The sequence below is a fragment of the Pistacia vera genome, unplaced genomic scaffold (genome assembly GCF_008641045.1).
Source record: "Pistacia vera cultivar Batoury unplaced genomic scaffold, PisVer_v2 Contig478, whole genome shotgun sequence".
NCBI classification, from domain to species: Eukaryota; Viridiplantae; Streptophyta; class Magnoliopsida; order Sapindales; family Anacardiaceae; genus Pistacia; species Pistacia vera.
In genome coordinates, this window is record NW_022196310.1 from 435,927 (window position 1) to 452,533 (window position 16,607).

At 36.4% G+C, this 16,607-nt stretch overlaps 1 protein-coding gene across 2 annotated transcripts; it reads left to right on the top strand.

Moving 5' to 3' along the window:
- The first annotated feature begins 3,979 nt into the window (after window positions 1-3,979).
- Window positions 3,980-14,495, top strand: LOC116146479 (PH, RCC1 and FYVE domains-containing protein 1-like). Of its 2 annotated transcripts, none has more exons than XM_031431891.1 (9): window positions 3,980-4,292; window positions 5,848-5,934; window positions 7,543-7,632; window positions 9,098-9,178; window positions 9,306-9,500; window positions 9,585-11,723; window positions 11,933-12,079; window positions 13,150-13,529; window positions 13,950-14,495. In XM_031431891.1, exons 1-9 carry the CDS (start codon window positions 4,227-4,229, stop codon window positions 14,080-14,082), a joined length of 3,318 nt encoding a protein of 1,105 aa, XP_031287751.1. In that variant the 5' UTR covers window positions 3,980-4,226; the 3' UTR covers window positions 14,083-14,495. The 2 variants fall into 2 exon arrangements, with proteins under 2 accessions (XP_031287751.1, XP_031287752.1); XM_031431892.1 differs by lacking the exon at window positions 13,950-14,495 and adding an exon at window positions 13,640-13,918.
- The last annotated feature ends 2,112 nt before the right edge of the window (window positions 14,496-16,607 follow it).

Here is a 16,607-nt window from a genome sequence, read left to right on the forward strand (position 1 = left end):
CCATTTCACGGCCAAAGATCTGGTCTTTTCATGGCCAGATCCGTGGCTGTTTCACTGCCACATCTTTGGTCGTGAAACAACCATAGAAATACCAAATCTGGCCATTTTTGGCCATGGATTTGTGATCCATGGTTAGAAAAGGCTTTACCGACGCATGACCGGCCATATCCCGCGGTTGTGCACTATTATGACGACTGACGCTAGCGACCGATGGTGGTGAGTCACAACCGACGATGTTTTGGGTGACTGGGGATATTTTGTTAACTTTTAAATTTTTTTGTGCCTGAAGTGTTTTAACTAATTTCTCAAATATATGGGAGCTGGATAATTGTTATTTGGTAGACATTTGAGAGCAATTGTGTTCGAAATGGTTTTTAATTAAGGGCAAAATGGATAGAAAAATCATATTATCCTGGTAATGTTTTAATAACACCCCATAACAAGGTAATAAGATTACCCCCCCAAATTACCAACAGTAAACACTATTTGCAATAAAAGATTACCATAATATTTTATTACTTACAAACCAAACACATGAATCTTGCAAAATAATCGAAGATTACCCCTGTTATCTTATTTACCACCGATCCAAACGGCCCCTAAGAGTATAAATTCATAACATTTCATCTTAGGTTATTTTTATTTCATAATTAAAATATATAATAATAAATTTAACAATCACCAATTTTGATACATTGACTTAAAATCTTAATTCTTAAATCATCGAATACTAACTTTATATACAATCTAATAAAGAAAAAAGATATAAAGTTTTAAATAAATGTACAGACTACAGGGTAGGGCTACACGAGGCAGAGATGAATGGGGCCCACCCCATCTCTACCTCGTCTTCGAGATTAGGGAATTGCCTACCCCTCGTCCCCAACCCGCTTGACTATTTTGGGGAACGATAATGCTATAGACACCCATGATTTGCATCGAATTTTTGTACCAACATACGTGGCATCTAGTTAGACGTGGCCACGTTGGAGGCAACACACCTCTTCCGTGAATGAATGGTCGTCAAACAATTATGGACGCTTATCCATATTTTATTGACGACTGCTCATCACAAATGGACGAGCGTCCATGAAACTAACAATTGACTCTCGTTCATATAATATGGACGGGAGTCTATTTATTATGGATGGGCGCCCACCTTATATGGATGCCCGTCCATAAAATTTTAAAAATAAAATAATAGATGCGCGTCCATCTTATATGGATGAGCGTTCATATACAATGCACCATCAAAAAAAAAATTCAAGATAAAAATTGTTTTGGGGTGACGCAATTCCTTGAAATCTGGTTAAATGAAGACAATTTGAAAAACAAAAGTCTTACTTTGACTAATTGTAGACCCAATTGTTCTTCCTCTAATGCTTAAATCAATACTATTTTCTTAAAAACTTATATTTTATAATTTGATTATTATAATCCAATAATTGGACAAATGAAGTTAATATATATATTTTTTATTTAATAATTGGGATGTCCAGTTCAGCTTATGCACACCTTAACTAATCCTGGGATATATTGAACACTCTACAAGTCTCACAACTAATTCTTATGGTCCATTAAATATCCTATAAGCCGCAATAGGCTAGGTGATCACTTTATGAAATTCAAATATAAGACCTCTAAGTAACCCATCACGTGGCTAAAATCTTGTGACCACAAAACTAGTAGTTGTTAATTTATATTATTGTGTTTATCAATTTGGTAGTTCCTTTTTTACTTTAAAAAATAATGAACCTCCATGTTTTTATGGATTATGGAAAAAAAAACAAATGTGGTGTTGGTGAGATATGTGGTCAACCGACATCTGACTCTACAATCTCTCAAAAATAAAGATTCCAAGAGTGAATTTGATGGTGCATTTTATGGACGGGCGTCCATAAAATAGGGATGCCCGTCCATTGAATATGGACAGACATTCACTACTACTGTTTTATAATTTTATAATTTAAACTATGGACGAGTGTCCATTCAAGATGGACGGGAGTTCATTGTTATTTTCGTATGAACGGGAGTCCATTTAAAATGAACGGTCATTCAATAATCATGGACACTTGTCCATATTTGATGGATGACTATTCATTCGCGGAATACTTGTTAGTGTGCTACGTCTGATTCAGATGACACGTTTGTCAGTGCAAAAATTCGGTGTAAACCTTCGATGTCTGTAGCATTATTGTTTGGGGAATTCTCGTCCTGTTCGGGGTGGAGCGAGAAGGGTCCCCGATAGGGAGGATCAAACGCCCATCCCTGTCCAAACCTCACGGGAAATTAAGGCTTTGTTTGGAAGCCTTTTTTTTCACCATCCTATTCAATCCAATAAAATAATTAACTTTTTTATTCAACTAAAAATCCAATCTTATTATATTCAATTCAAAACATTTAACAATTATTTTTATTTTTAATAAATGTTTATAAATTAATAAAAACACCCCCACCCACCCAAGCCACTGTTACCCGCTAGTAGCCACTGTAGCGACACACGATCGGCTGGATCTAACCGGCTGTGGGCTGATTTGTCCATTTCTGGCTAGATCCACCATGGATCTGGCCATCAACGATAGCCATATCTTGGCTGTAATCGGACCAAAAATGCTAGATTGACGCACTACCAACTAGATCCAACTGGTCGTGCGCCATTCCAATGACTTCCATCCACCTTCCAACACTGGTGGCTAGCTGTTGACAATAGTTGGGTGGGTGAGGGTGTTTTTGTTAATTTATAAACTTTTATTGTGGGGGGTGTTTAGTTAAATTAACAAATATAGGAGATTAGAAAAGAATCTAGGGTCCGTTTGTTTTATTATTTTGGATAGGATTTTGAGAATAATATTGGGTAGTTAAATATGAGAGTATTACGAGGTAAAATTTAAAAATTTACAAAAAAACCCCTAGGTTTGCTAATTTAACTAAACACCATAATATATAAAAATTTTGTAAAATGACAAAAACACCCCCACCCACCACAGTGCCGGATTCTGGCAACCACCATCGAAATTTGGCCTAAAAATGGAGTTATGACGCAAACCGGTCGGATCTGGCGGATAGGGCGTCGATATGGCATTTTCCGGCCAGATCCACCATGATCTGGCCGGAAAAGACCAGATCTGGCCGTCAACAGCAGCAAAAGTCCAGATCTGGCAGTCAGCGACAACCAAAGATATGGCCGTCGTTGTCGATCAACGATGACCAAGACGACCATATCTTTGGCTGTCACTAAAGGCCAGATCGGTAAATTAACGGCCAGTTCCGATCGTTAATTCATCGTTGTGATAGATTTTGGCAACCATCGATGGTGGTTGCCAGAATCTGGCAAGTATGGGTGGGTGCGGGTATTTTTTTTAATTTTTAAATTTTTTTGGGTATTTAATGAAATTAATAAACTCAAAGGGTCTAAAAGTAATTAAAAAATATATACTAATATTTCTCAAATAATGTATCAAACAATATTTCAGGAATAGGATTGAAAATATAGGTAAAAATAATATACCAAACGCACCCCTAAATATTTTCAAAAAATATTTTTCAGAATACATTCTTAGAATCCTATCTTATTTTATTAAATACTATTCTATTATTGAATGCTATTATAAAAAGCCTATCAAACCCAGCCTAATTATTTCAAGACTTTCAACTAGATGATAATGCTTTAAAATAAAAATTCCTGAATATTGGGAAATGAAAAAAAAATTACTACAAAACAAAGAGCGGCCACAGCTGTCACAGTTCATTTGCTAGCGTGGCGTGAACTGATTGGTGAAAAGACCAATGGGAACAGTGAAAGTCAACCCATTGACTAAACAAAGTCCAAACAAAACTAAACCCTACACATTTCGTGACAGAAACAGAATCAATCATTTTCAATCACTTTTCTCTGTAGATTCTCTCTTCACTGCTTTACTAACTATTATTAATTTCAAATTTTCAAAAAATTTAAATAAAAATAAATAATATAAAATAATATTCATCTCACTTTCCCTCAGTTTCCTTCTCTTTCCCTCGAACCAAACACTCCGCAAAGATTCTTCTTCGACCACATCACACATTTTAACCTTTTTACTCTTGTCCTGTTGCTCCAGCTGTCACTCCTCTTTGTTTTTCTCGATTCAAGAGCATTGATTTCGAAACTGAAACCACTGAATCAGTAAGTCTTTAGAAATGTGGAGTTTCAATCCGCTGTATGTTTTTGTTTGATATTTTAGGGTTTGATGGCTGCGTCGGCGTCGGCGTCGGCGGCAACTGCGGCGGCGACGGTGGAGAGGGACATTGAGTTGGTAATTTCTTTGTTTTTGTTCTTTTATTTAGTTCTATGTTGCTTTGAAGTTGAGTTTTGGTGTTCGAGGTAAGGTTACTGGAACGAACACTTTTAGTTTCAGTAGTGTTGCTAATCTGTAGTTTGTTGCTTTAGATGTTCTGTTATGTTGTTGACTTTGTGATGTTTGAGAAGTAATTTGTTATTTTGAATGTTAATTTAGTTTCCACTGTAGTTGATTAATTGTTTTTTACAATGTGGGATTGTTAACTACCGTGGGCAAGTTGCGTTTTGTGTTATTGATTGAGTTAATTTGAGATTTATGTTTAGGAGAGAGATCTAAAGTTGATTGCCCAAGTGCTTGTTAGTGTTAGAGTGTTTTTGCTATGTTCAGTAAGAATTATCTTTTGTTATTTATTTTTTATTGGTTGTATCCTGTGTTTTAGCTGTTTTTGCAAAGGTTATGGTCGAGAATTGTAAGTGGAAGTGATGGTTTTGATAATTGGGTTGGATTTGAAGTGATAAATATGTCTGGTGAAAGTTCATGGTGCTTTTTCTCTTTTTTTGTTTGGAAATGGCAAAGAGCCTCAAGATGTAAACCTGCTTGGTCACAACTCTATGTTTTTTAGTGCTGTGTTTTATGTTACCAGTATTTTCTTGTGTATCTGTGGCTTGTGTGTAGAATAAGCTTAGAATCATATTGCTATTCATTAATGGTTGAGTGAAAAAGAATGAATTTTTATGGTAATTGCCTTCAGATGAAAGATAACCAGGCAGTAGATTTTATGCCAGAGGTTACTTGAATTAGGATTGGTGTTAGAAATCTGTCTTAGGAGGAAGAATAGAAGTGTATATTTAGCAAATTTTGAAGATGAGAATCTTGAGCTACTATCTAACTAAGACTTCAATAGATTCAATGTGAGGTATCTCAACTTCAGAGTAGATTTGTAGAACTGAAACATTTTAATCCATATATGATGTCTTGAGACAGATATTGGGAGCATATGGCAGTACTGCCTAGAAGGGGAAGCACATGAAACAGATGGTCCATGCCTTTCTCTAATACCATTTAAGTAAAGGGTTTTAGTAACATCATTGCTAATTAAGACTTGATTTTAAGTAGATAAAAGATACATTAGAACTAGACTAATAAAGTTTACAGTAAATTGGACATCTCTTTGAAAAGTAATTATGTTGGAAGCAAATTTTAATCAAATGATTGGGTGATGAGTAATTCTATTTTTTGGTACAGTGTATTATATCACGTTCAACTTTTAGTATTCCCGTCTCTCGTAAACATAATGTGCAAATATTATTTTAGGAAATGATAACTAAAAGTCTTTTCATCTTTAAATGTTTTTCTATTACTTGTTTATTTGAAAGACTTCTTTACATATAAATGTCTGATATTCATTTAGTTGGGTTGTTTTCCTTTTTTTGCCTACAATCTTGTAATTTCTTTGTATTAAGTATAAATGCTTCTTATCGTATATATAACAATATTTGTTTTTCTTTTCCTTCTAAAAGTCAGTTTGTACTGTGCTTAGTTTGTTTGATGACTCATCATTTTTCAACAGGCCATCACTGCTCTTAAAAAAGGGGCACATTTGCTAAAGTATGGGCGTAGAGGGAAGCCAAAGTTTTGTCCCTTCAGACTGGCCAATGTAAGACTGAGTATATTGGAGTTTCATGAGTTTAATTTTACTTGTCTTAATTTCTAATATGACAGCCAATCAAACAAAAATCAGATTATGTATACTGTATTAGTCCTATCAAAAGAATTACGTAGTTTTATGTTCATCTTTCTATAGGATTTTTAGCACATTGTATATCAAAATGTTGTTGGTGCATCCATATTATGTAGATCATTGCATAAATTTCAGATAAGCTTATTGATTGGTTTTGCTGTTTTACTCTGGAAAGTATATACATATATAAGGATTGATGTGATGGCTTTAATCTGCATATTGTTTGGTGGTCTCACCAAATGTGGTATTGAAGAGCAAAGAAAAACTTTGTTGAACAACCTCTTTGTAATCAATATAATATCATAATTTCAAGTCAAACAAGTTTATGTCTCAAAACAAACATAAGTCCTGTTTATAGTGGCCAAGCTCTAACTGAAAGAAACCCAGAACCTATTGAAATAAGGAAATAAAAAAATAAGTGAAATAAGAAAAGAAATAAAAGCCTTGCATCTACACTTAACATGTCTTCCATCTGTGGATATTAAAATTGTACTTGAAAGAAAGGATTCCGAATTCTGAAAATAAAGGAATTCAAAGGCTGCCGGCTGAAAAAGGATCAAGTTTATGGCAAGGGTTTGAGGTTTAAATCCTCTTGGAGCTACCTACCTAGAACATTAGAGGCTCACAGGTTTCTTAATTAGCAAGGTTTTAGGTTTTGGTAGTTTTCCCCCATTTCTAACCCTGTGCACACACCAAGTGATTTTTGGGCTATGAAAGCCAAAATAATTTTCATGCCAAGGCCTTCTTGATTATGCAATTATCACTCTACAAGGCACTTTAATGATTCGTAGGTGAACCTATAGCCATATGGAACTTGGAGAAATCTTTGCGGGAGTTTTCAGTTAGCTGCTGGGTTTCCCTTTGATCTTTAGGTGATTATTCTGTCATGTCCTGGTGCAAAGCTTGATTGGATGCGAGATACCCTTGTCTACAACTTCTGCTTCTTTAGAGGTTAAAAATTGAGCAAGAAATGTGAAAATTGACACTGATATTTATTGTAATCACACAGAAGAATACTAGAATGAAAGAAAAAACATAGAAGAATTGCCATATTTTGTGCAAGGCCTTATTTGTGAACATGCTATTTGGACCTCTAGATTGGCCTTTAAAAATTATTTGCTACCTGTCCTGGTCTATGGATCTTCCATTTGTGGAAGATAGTAGCACATTTTCTGTCAAAGTTTCTAGGATCATCTTGTGTGGATGCATGTATGTGTGTGTGTCTATCTGTACGGATGACTGCATGTGTGTGTGTCTATCTGTACGGATGACTGCATGTGTGTGCAAGTGATGTTGTATTCTCTATATATGACAAGTCTTGTAAGTTCTAAATATTCTAATATAAGTTTTTCCAAACTTCAAAACTCCCCCTTTTTCATGAATGGTTTAAGGCATTTAATACTTTTATGTTAATGAGTAATATCAGATGGGGGCATGCAATTGCTTTTATTTTGGCACTTGTGATGTAAGTTATATGTGTTAAAGTTTTCTGTGCTGTATCTTATTTGCTTTTGCTATGTTCAGGATGAATCTGTTCTGATATGGATCTCAGGCAAAGAAGAGAAACACCTTAAACTAAGCCATGTCTCCAGAATTATACCTGGTCAGCGCACAGTAAGTTTATATGGATTCTGGTCTCCTATGCCTCTTGTGTGAGCCATATTTTGTTGACAGCTACTTTTGAATGAGAGGAACAATCAATGCATTTGGTAGCTTTGGTGAACATAAAAGTTACATATCTTTCATAGAGTTTAACTTTTGGTAATATCACTTGTATGAACTAATCTGGTTTTCAGATGGTTAATGGTTTTAACATCTTTGGCTATTAAAAAAGAGTTTAGATTCCTTCACAGTACTCCATCCCTGCTTTCCACTCAATTTAGCTATGAATAGTTCTTCCTATTGCTGAGTGACTCACTCAAAATGAGAGCTTTGAAATGTCTTCTGCATATTGTTTTACTTAATGTTATTGTAGCAACTTTTGATTTTTTTCACTCGACCTTATGGCCATTTTTTTTTCTTTCGTATCAATATCTGAAGAATCTAATTCAATAAAGTATTGATGCTGAGGCTTATTGTTATTTCACGTGTCAGTGTCAATTTTAGATATCAACTTTGTATGATATGATGACTACTTTTTATGCTGCTTATGCAGATTAAAACTGAAAAATACAATTAACGGTCAGCTTTACTTATGTTGTAAATTTTTATCTTCTACTTAATGACTTCTCTTTGGTGTGCTATATTTGATGCTTCAAATAATCTGTTTCTGATGTCTACTTGAGCTATCTTCAATGCACACTGAAATAGTTGTTTATAAAATTATATTATATTAGGATCCCACATTGAGAGGGAAAATGGTGGGCATGTGGGTTATAAAAGGCTTGAGCACCCTCCCTTGGCAAGCCAGATTTCCAAGGAGAGTTCTATCCAAGCTCATGAAAGACCCATGGCCCAACTCAATTGTTGAGTTATTGGAGTGGGTTCCTATCAATTGGTATCAGAGCATGATCTTATGCACGCGTGGCAGGCTGACCTTGGGCCCGGGTTGTTACCCCAAGGAAAGGGGATCCGCAAAGTCACCCAAGGGGTAAAGAGGCCGACGTGGAGCCTGCACAACAGGGCCCAGTGGGCCCCCAAAGGGGCCAAGAAGGAGAGTTGCTGATAGGGTTCTAGGGCCTGTCAGTCTTCTAGGCAAAGTAAAACCTGAAGGGAGGGCAGTAAAGGCCAATGAGGGCGGGGTAGCCGATGAGGGCGAGCACTTTTTAGAAAGAAGACCAACGAGGGTGTTGCGTCTCGAACCGTAGGGGAATGTTAGGATCTCACATTGAGAGGGAAAATGGTAGGCATGTGGGTTATAAAGGCTTGGGCACCCTCCCTTGGCAAGCCGGTTTTTCAAGGAGAGTTCTATCCAAGCTCATGAAAGACCCATGACCCAGCCCAATTGTTGAGTTATTGGAGTGGGTTCCTATCATATTATTACAAATGATTCTGATTCTGGTCTTCTTATATGGTGCAATTTTAAAATTTTATAGTGCTATGATGATGTGCTTATCAATCTTGATTTTTCTTGTGGCAGCCCATATTTCAGAGGTATCCTCGGCCTGAGAAAGAATATCAGTCATTTTCTCTTATCTATAATGATAGATCCTTAGATTTGGTAACTATTCTCCATTTTATGAAAATCCGCTCAGCATTTCTCCTCACTAAACTTATGCTGTGTCTGATTTTTATAGATTTCATTCTTTGTGCTTGTATAATGATTTTTCCTTTATTTAATATACTAGATTTGCAAGGATAAAGATGAAGCTGAAGTTTGGTTTACTGGTCTCAAAGCAGTAATATCTCGCAGCCATCAACGAAGAGGCAGAGCAGAATCCAGAAGTGATGGAATTTCATCTGGAGCTAATAGTCCCAGAGCTCACACTCAGAGGAGTTCTCCTTTGAGCTCTCCATTTGGTAGTGGTGGCAGTTCTCAGAAGGTGTTCTTTTTCGCTCCTTTTTTCTTTTTGCCATACTAAAGTTTCTTTATATTTAGTGAGAGCATTTTCCTGCTGCTGATACAGGATGGGTTGGATCCCCTACGTCTGCATACACCATATGAAAGTCCTCCTAAAGTGGGTTTAGAGAAAGCATTATCTGATGCAATATTATACGATGTGCCTCCCAAGGTTTTATTTCCTTCAGAATCAGGTTGTGGATCTGTTAATTCTTTCTCATCTGGAGGTTCTGATGGAAGAACTGTTCGCTTAAAGGGAATGACTGGGGATGCTTTTAGAGTTAGTTTATCTAGTGCTGTTAGCTCGTCAAGTCAAGGCTCTGGTCACGATGATGGTGACTCTTTAGGAGATGTTTTCATTTGGGGGGAAGGCACTGGAGATGGAATATTGGGTGGGGGTTTAAATAGAGCTGGAAGTTCTTCTGGTATTAAGATGGATTCTCTTGTTCCCAAGGCTTTGGAATCTGCAGTAGTATTGGATGTTCAGAATATAGCTTGTGGTGGGCGACATGCTGCTCTAGTATCAAAGCAAGGGGAGGTTTTCTCTTGGGGGGAGGAACTTGGAGGCAGACTTGGACATGGTGTAGACTCAGATGTCTCACACCCAAAGCTTATAGATTCTCTTAAAAATATCAATGTTGAACTTGTGGCATGTGGGGAGTACCATTCTTGTGCTGTTACCCTATCTGGTGATATGTACACATGGGGTGGTAGCACTTGCAATTTTGGGCTCCTTGGCCATGGCAATGAGGCAAGTCTATGGGTTCCCAAGAAGTTAAATGGACCTCTAGAGGGAATACATGTCTCATCAGTTTCTTGTGGACCATGGCACACAGCTGTTGTAACCTCTGCAGGGCAATTGTTTACTTTTGGTGATGGAACATTTGGTGTTTTAGGACATGGGGATCGTAGAAGTGTATCCATACCAAGGGAAGTGGAGTCCCTTAAGGGCCTTCGGACTGTGCGAGCAGCTTGTGGTGTTTGGCACACTGCTGCTGTTGTTGAGGTAATGGTTGGGTCTTCAAGTTCCAGCAACTGTTCTTCAGGAAAGCTTTTTACATGGGGAGATGGAGATAAAGGTTGTCTCGGGCATGGTGACAAAGAAGCTAGACTGGTGCCAACTTGTGTCGCTGCTCTTGTTGAACCCAACTTTTGTCAAGTTGCCTGTGGACATAGCCTTACTGCTGCATTGACAACTACAGGCCATGTGTACATGATGGGAAGCCCGGTTTATGGTCAGCTAGGTGATCCTAAGGCTGATGGGAAGCTCCCTTCTCGTGTCGATGGGAAGCTTATGAAGAATTTCGTTGAAGAAATAGCTTGTGGTGCTTATCATGTTGCAGTCTTAACCTCAAGAACTGAAGTTTACACTTGGGGAAAAGGTGCAAATGGTCGATTGGGTCATGGGGATACTGAAGATAGAAATTCCCCATCATTGGTTGAAGCTTTGAGAGACAAACAAGTCAAAAGTATTGTTTGTGGAACTAATTTTACTGCAGCAATATGTCTTCATAAGTGGGTCTCTGGTGTTGACCAATCAATGTGTTCAGGATGCCGCCTTCTGTTCAATTTTAAAAGGAAGCGGCACAATTGTTATAATTGTGGACTTGTATATTGTCATTCATGTAGTAGTAAGAAGTCTCTCAGGGCTTCCATGGCACCTAATCCCAACAAACCTTATCGTGTTTGTGATATTTGTTTCAGTAAACTTGCAAAAGCTTCTGAAATCAACTCTTCATCTCATTCTGCACTTAGTAGAAGAGGAAGTATGAATAAGGGATTAAATGAAGTTGCTGAAAAGAATGAAAATTTGGTTTCAAGATCTCATGCTCAAATTGGAAGGAATTCTTCTCTGGAACCTTTTAAAGAAGTGGAGGGTGGATCATCCAAAAGAAACAAGAAACCAGACTTTAATCGCACACGGATTTTGCCCCTTCCAAATGGAGTTTCACAGAGCAATGCACTTAGTAACTCTAAATCTTCTAATCTAGTATTTGGGTCAACTAAGAAGTTTTTTTCAGCTTCTCTTCCTGGATCAAGAATTATGTCTCGAGCAACATCACCTACCTCAAGACGATCAAGTCCACCCCGTGCCACAACACCAACCCCAACTCTTTCAGGTCTTGCATCGCCAAGAATTATTGTAGACAATGCTAAAATGACGAATGATGGTCTGAGTGAAGAAGTTGTTAAATTGAGGGCTCAGGTTTGTGGATTATCTTTATAATCTATTTAGTTACTTAACACGCTCACTTATCATGGACAATAAGTTTGTAGCATGCAAACCCTATATTGTAGTAAGGTTAAGTGGAGTGTGCTAATTTCTCGTTCTCAAAGACCATGAGTTTTTCTTTGGAGAGCACCATGCATGAGGTGCTAAATTTGTGTGTTAAACTAATTTCCGCTGCTATGTAGGTGGAAGAACTTACTCGTAAAGCACAACTTCAAGAAATTGAGCTGGAAAGAACAACAAAACAGCTAAAGGAGGCTATTGCAGTGGCTGGAGAAGAGACTGCAAAATGCAAAGCAGCAAAAGAAGTGATTAAGTCGCTTACTGCTCAGGTAAGTTAAATAGTTGATAAGATGAAACTAGAACTTTTATAAATTCTACTTACAAACTCTAGGAGGGTTTCTTTCTGGGAGGAGGAGAGTGATTCGATTAGTGAAGCCTAAAGTTGAATTAACTTGCTAAGAGTAATCTACAATCCAACGACAGAGACCAATGTTTACTTGTTTGTTCTTATTTTATAAGTCTAGAGTTTCTCAGGGTGTGCCTGCATTTTAGTTATCTCCCTCCAAAGTCAAGCAAAGTTTTGAAGTGTTTTCAATCCAAGATAAATCAGGCTGACTGCTTTTGTTGTTCCTATTGTTGGATTCTCAAAATCATCTTCTGTGCATTGACTTCATTCAGTTTATTTCTCTTGTTACTTCTCATGGTGAAAATAATTCATGAAAGGACTGAAAGCCTAAAAGTTATGAAATAAGCATGTAAACTAATTAAATTTTTGTTGTAAAAGAGTAGAAGTCATGAAACAGTAATTCCTTTAAAGGGACAGTTTGGTTTTCTCACAGCTTGAGTTTGTCGTCAATGCCTTCTACTAATACCCTTGATTACAGCTTTCTTGCTACCATAGTTTATCATTTGATGTAACCATTGAGAAAGAAAACTTATCCCAACTTCCGTAGATACCCAAGTAACTTCTATATGCCAATGATCAAGGTATTTAGATAGGACTCTGGAAAACTTGTAGGCATAACAAGATAAAGCTGCAAGGCTTCGTTACTTTGTATTTTACTCACATTCAGGAAATTTCAGAAAGTTCCACCAACTGATTAATGCATTGTGTGAGCTTCTGCAGTTGTAATATAACAAGAAAGTCAATCTTCATCATCTGTATGTCTGTGTGATTCCTTGCAGTTTTAGAATCATCATTTGTGTTAATAAATATAATATTAATGAATGTGTATGTTAACATGCATAATGCTTTATTTCGTCGCTCCCTTAATCACAGCCTTTCATGGGTTTTAGTACCTATTTACTTGTTTTTATGCCAGATAATTCTATATTTTATAACTTCTTTATGTAATTAAAAGATAATTGCTAGTTTAACTCGCTCATCTGATATTTATAGTTGAAGGACATGGCTGAAAGGTTACCCGTTGGAGCGACACGAAACAGCAATTCACCTTCTTTCTCTTATTCTAGCCCAACTCCTCCTTGGGATGTTTCTTCTGCAGTCTTAGAGCAATTGAGCAGTCCCATGACTCTCCAGGGAGCAATTTCAAATGGTTCAAACAGCTTGGTCATTTCCAATGGATCGGACATTGGTGATAGTCATACATCAAGTCAAACTGAATTGTCAAATTTTGAAGCAACAAGGAACAAGAACAGAACAACAAAGGCTGAACCCACTCAGGGTGATGAATGGGTTGAGCAAGATGAGGCTGGTGTCTATATCACCCTTGTTGCTTTGCCTGGAGGTGTCAAAGATCTTAAGCGTGTTCGCTTCAGGTATTTCATAATCATTTACCACCCAAGTCTAAAAGCAGATCAGGGTTTTTGTTTAATGATATCATACGTGAGATTTGCAGCATTTTATTAAATAAGGTTCTGCATTTCAGGAATGTAACTACTTGCTAAACAAGTCCGAACTTTTTACATCTTTTAACCTTCTCAAGCACCTTTTCAGACTTTTGCTGATTCGGAGAATAGAAAGAACCCTGATCATCCTATTTATTTATTTTGCACATTTTGCTGATTGCATAGTTTCTTGGTATTATGTCCGATCTCTAGTAATTCAGTATGTGGTACAGACCTAATGTTGGATCCTGATCGAATGAGCACATTTCCTTGTTAAATTTATCTTTGAATTAGCAAATCCTTCGTATCTAAGATGATTAACATTTTGCATGTTTATTCCTTCAAATGTAGTCGAAAGCGATTCAGTGAGAAGCAAGCAGAACAGTGGTGGGCTGCTAACCGAGCTAGAGTGTATCAACAATACAATGTTTCCATGGTTGACAAGTCTAATGTAAGCATAGGAAGAGAAGGGTTAGCTCATTAATCTGCCACATTCAAAGCCCTGCTTCCAAAAAATCGGGAGTTAATGTTTTAGATTTTAGCTTCCAAGATCGAAGGAAGCACGGGCTTAGTACCCTCAATTTTGTGTTTGTAGTACGGGTGAGAGGTAATTTCTTCCCTTAAAATCTTGGCTTTGGTCATTTTGGTTGTTCACCGTAAATGCATCCATTTTTTTTTTTTTCAATTTTTGATTTTGTTTATTTTTTGGAGGGAAGTAGCAAGTGCAGGTAAGGCTGTGTAAATTCCTTGTAAAGTAGGTTGTGGGATGAAATTGAGTAACTTCAGTGTAAATTCATTAAGGAATATATAACTAGAGTTCACTGTATTCATGTATGAATGAATCTTCCATGTTTTCTCCTATGGATTCAGCTTTTTATTCAAATTGCTGTACATCATGAATCAAACTTGAGACAATTACTTAAATCCCCCCCTTTTTTTAAGGTTCAAATTGGAATCTAATATCTTCTTAATCAGTTTAATAGATAAAACTTTTCATCTAATTTCTTTCCACTTTTACCTTCTTCATTCCAGTTGCTAAGAAAAGCTATTCTAACGCTCGAGTGGCTTCACTCTAGCACTAGAGTAAAAAAAAATTAATTTTTTTAAATTTCATTTATTGTTTTTTAAAGTTAAAATAACTATTATATCTTTACTATTTTTTTTTAAATTACATATTATATTATATTATATTTTTATAAAATATAATCAATTAATTTATTTGTTAGTTTAAAGTAATTTTTAATATTTAATTTCTAACCCTAGCATTAGAGTTTCTAGAGTGATGGTATGGAACTTGTAAGCGGATAAAAATGAAACAAAAGTAAATAAGATGTGTTATTTACTAAATCAATTAAAAAAAGGAACTTGTTAAAAAAAAAAAAAAAAAAAACAAATAATCATAAAGGTTTTTCAAGTAGATTTTTCTATACTTTTAAGCCCTTTTCTAGAAAAAAAAAAAAAAAATTCTTACAATTTTCAAGTCCGACCACTGTTTTAAATTCGTACTGGACTAGACCGGTAACCTCTTCGGATTGGTTTAGGTTCCAGGAGGGTTTTTGCTATATTCAAAATTATAGGGACCACTTGTTATTTTTAGGGTTTTTTTTCTTTGCAATATTTCAAAATTGTAGGATTAATTATTTTGTTGGGCATTTATAAATTAAAATTTAGGGACTAATTTACAATTTTTAGGGGTGTTTTTGTAATATACTATACTTTAAGAGACTAATTAAAATTTTAAAAATATTTTTGTTGCTGACTCATTGGTCCAACCGATTAGATCGGTCAACTCGTGACCCAATCACTTTGTCGGGTCTCATAACAGGTTAGATTTTAAAACAATGGCCTCAACTTTTAGATTTGATCCGTAGCACTCTTGTCTAACAAAAATAAAATCAATATGATAGAAATTAGGCTTATAAATAGCGCAAAATGTAGGGGGAACAACTTAAACATACCCAAGATTTTCGTAATGACAAGTTGGTACTCAAAAGGTTTGAGAAAGACAAATAGATACTTTCCGTCCTGTACTGTTATAGATTTCCGTTTTATAATAGTGAAAAGACTAAAATGCCCTTTGAAGTTTGACATCTTAGTTTTTTTATTAATTTATCACTAGTCAACTTATTCAATTACATAAATACCCACATCATTATGGCGAATTACATTATGCCCTCATGTTACAAGTGACCAACTTATCCCTGTTTTGGCAGAGCAGTATCAATATACTCAGTTGTGGCTAAAAATGAAATTTTTCATAATTTAAAAGAAAGCATTCATAATTAACATCAATTCAGTATCAATTAAGTCTCCATGGTTTAAACAGAAACCATGAATTCAGTACATGAAAATGTGATATACAACTGAAACATCAAATTTCAAATCAGGTTTGAAAAACTGAGCAGTTTCCAGATGCACACCATAGCTGCAAAAATAGGCACAAAATTGTCCTCTCTCCATCCTGCAAATCCACAAATGCACACTCATAAGCTGCAAAAACAGGCACAATTGCTAAAGGTTCCTTTGCCCTGTCCACAATAACACTACGGACACCGAAACATTTGCACCGAATTTTTGTACCGGCCGACGTGGAACGCGTTCTCCCATTTCTTTATAATTTTTTTTAGTGAACGGCCGTCCATCAAATTTGGATGACTGTTCACTCACATGGACCCCATCCATCAAATATGGACAGGTGTCCATATGCGAGGGACGGCGTCCATATAATATGGACGCCGTCCCTATTAAAATAAAATAAAAAAGTTTGTAAAAGTTTAGGACAGCTGTCCATCCATTAATTTTGGACGAGCGTCCATAAATATGGATGGGCGTCCATATGCGAGGGACGGCTGTCCATATATATGGACGCCCGTCCATATTAAAATAAAATAAAAAAGTTTGTCAAAGTTTAGGGACGGCCGTCCATCCATTATGGACGACTGTCCATTAATTTTGGACGGGCGTCCATATTATATGGACGCCCGTCCCTATTAAAATAAAAAAAAAATT

Coding starts and splice junctions, on each gene's coding strand:
- LOC116146479 (XM_031431891.1), top strand. CDS start 4,227: ATGGCTGCGTCGGCGTCGGCGTCGGCGGCAACTGCGGCGGCGACGGTG. Junction 4,293..5,847: donor TGGAGAGGGACATTGAGTTG/GTAATTTCTTTG, acceptor ATTTTTCAACAG/GCCATCACTGCTCTTAAAAA. Junction 12,080..13,149: donor TTAAGTCGCTTACTGCTCAG/GTAAGTTAAATA, acceptor TGATATTTATAG/TTGAAGGACATGGCTGAAAG.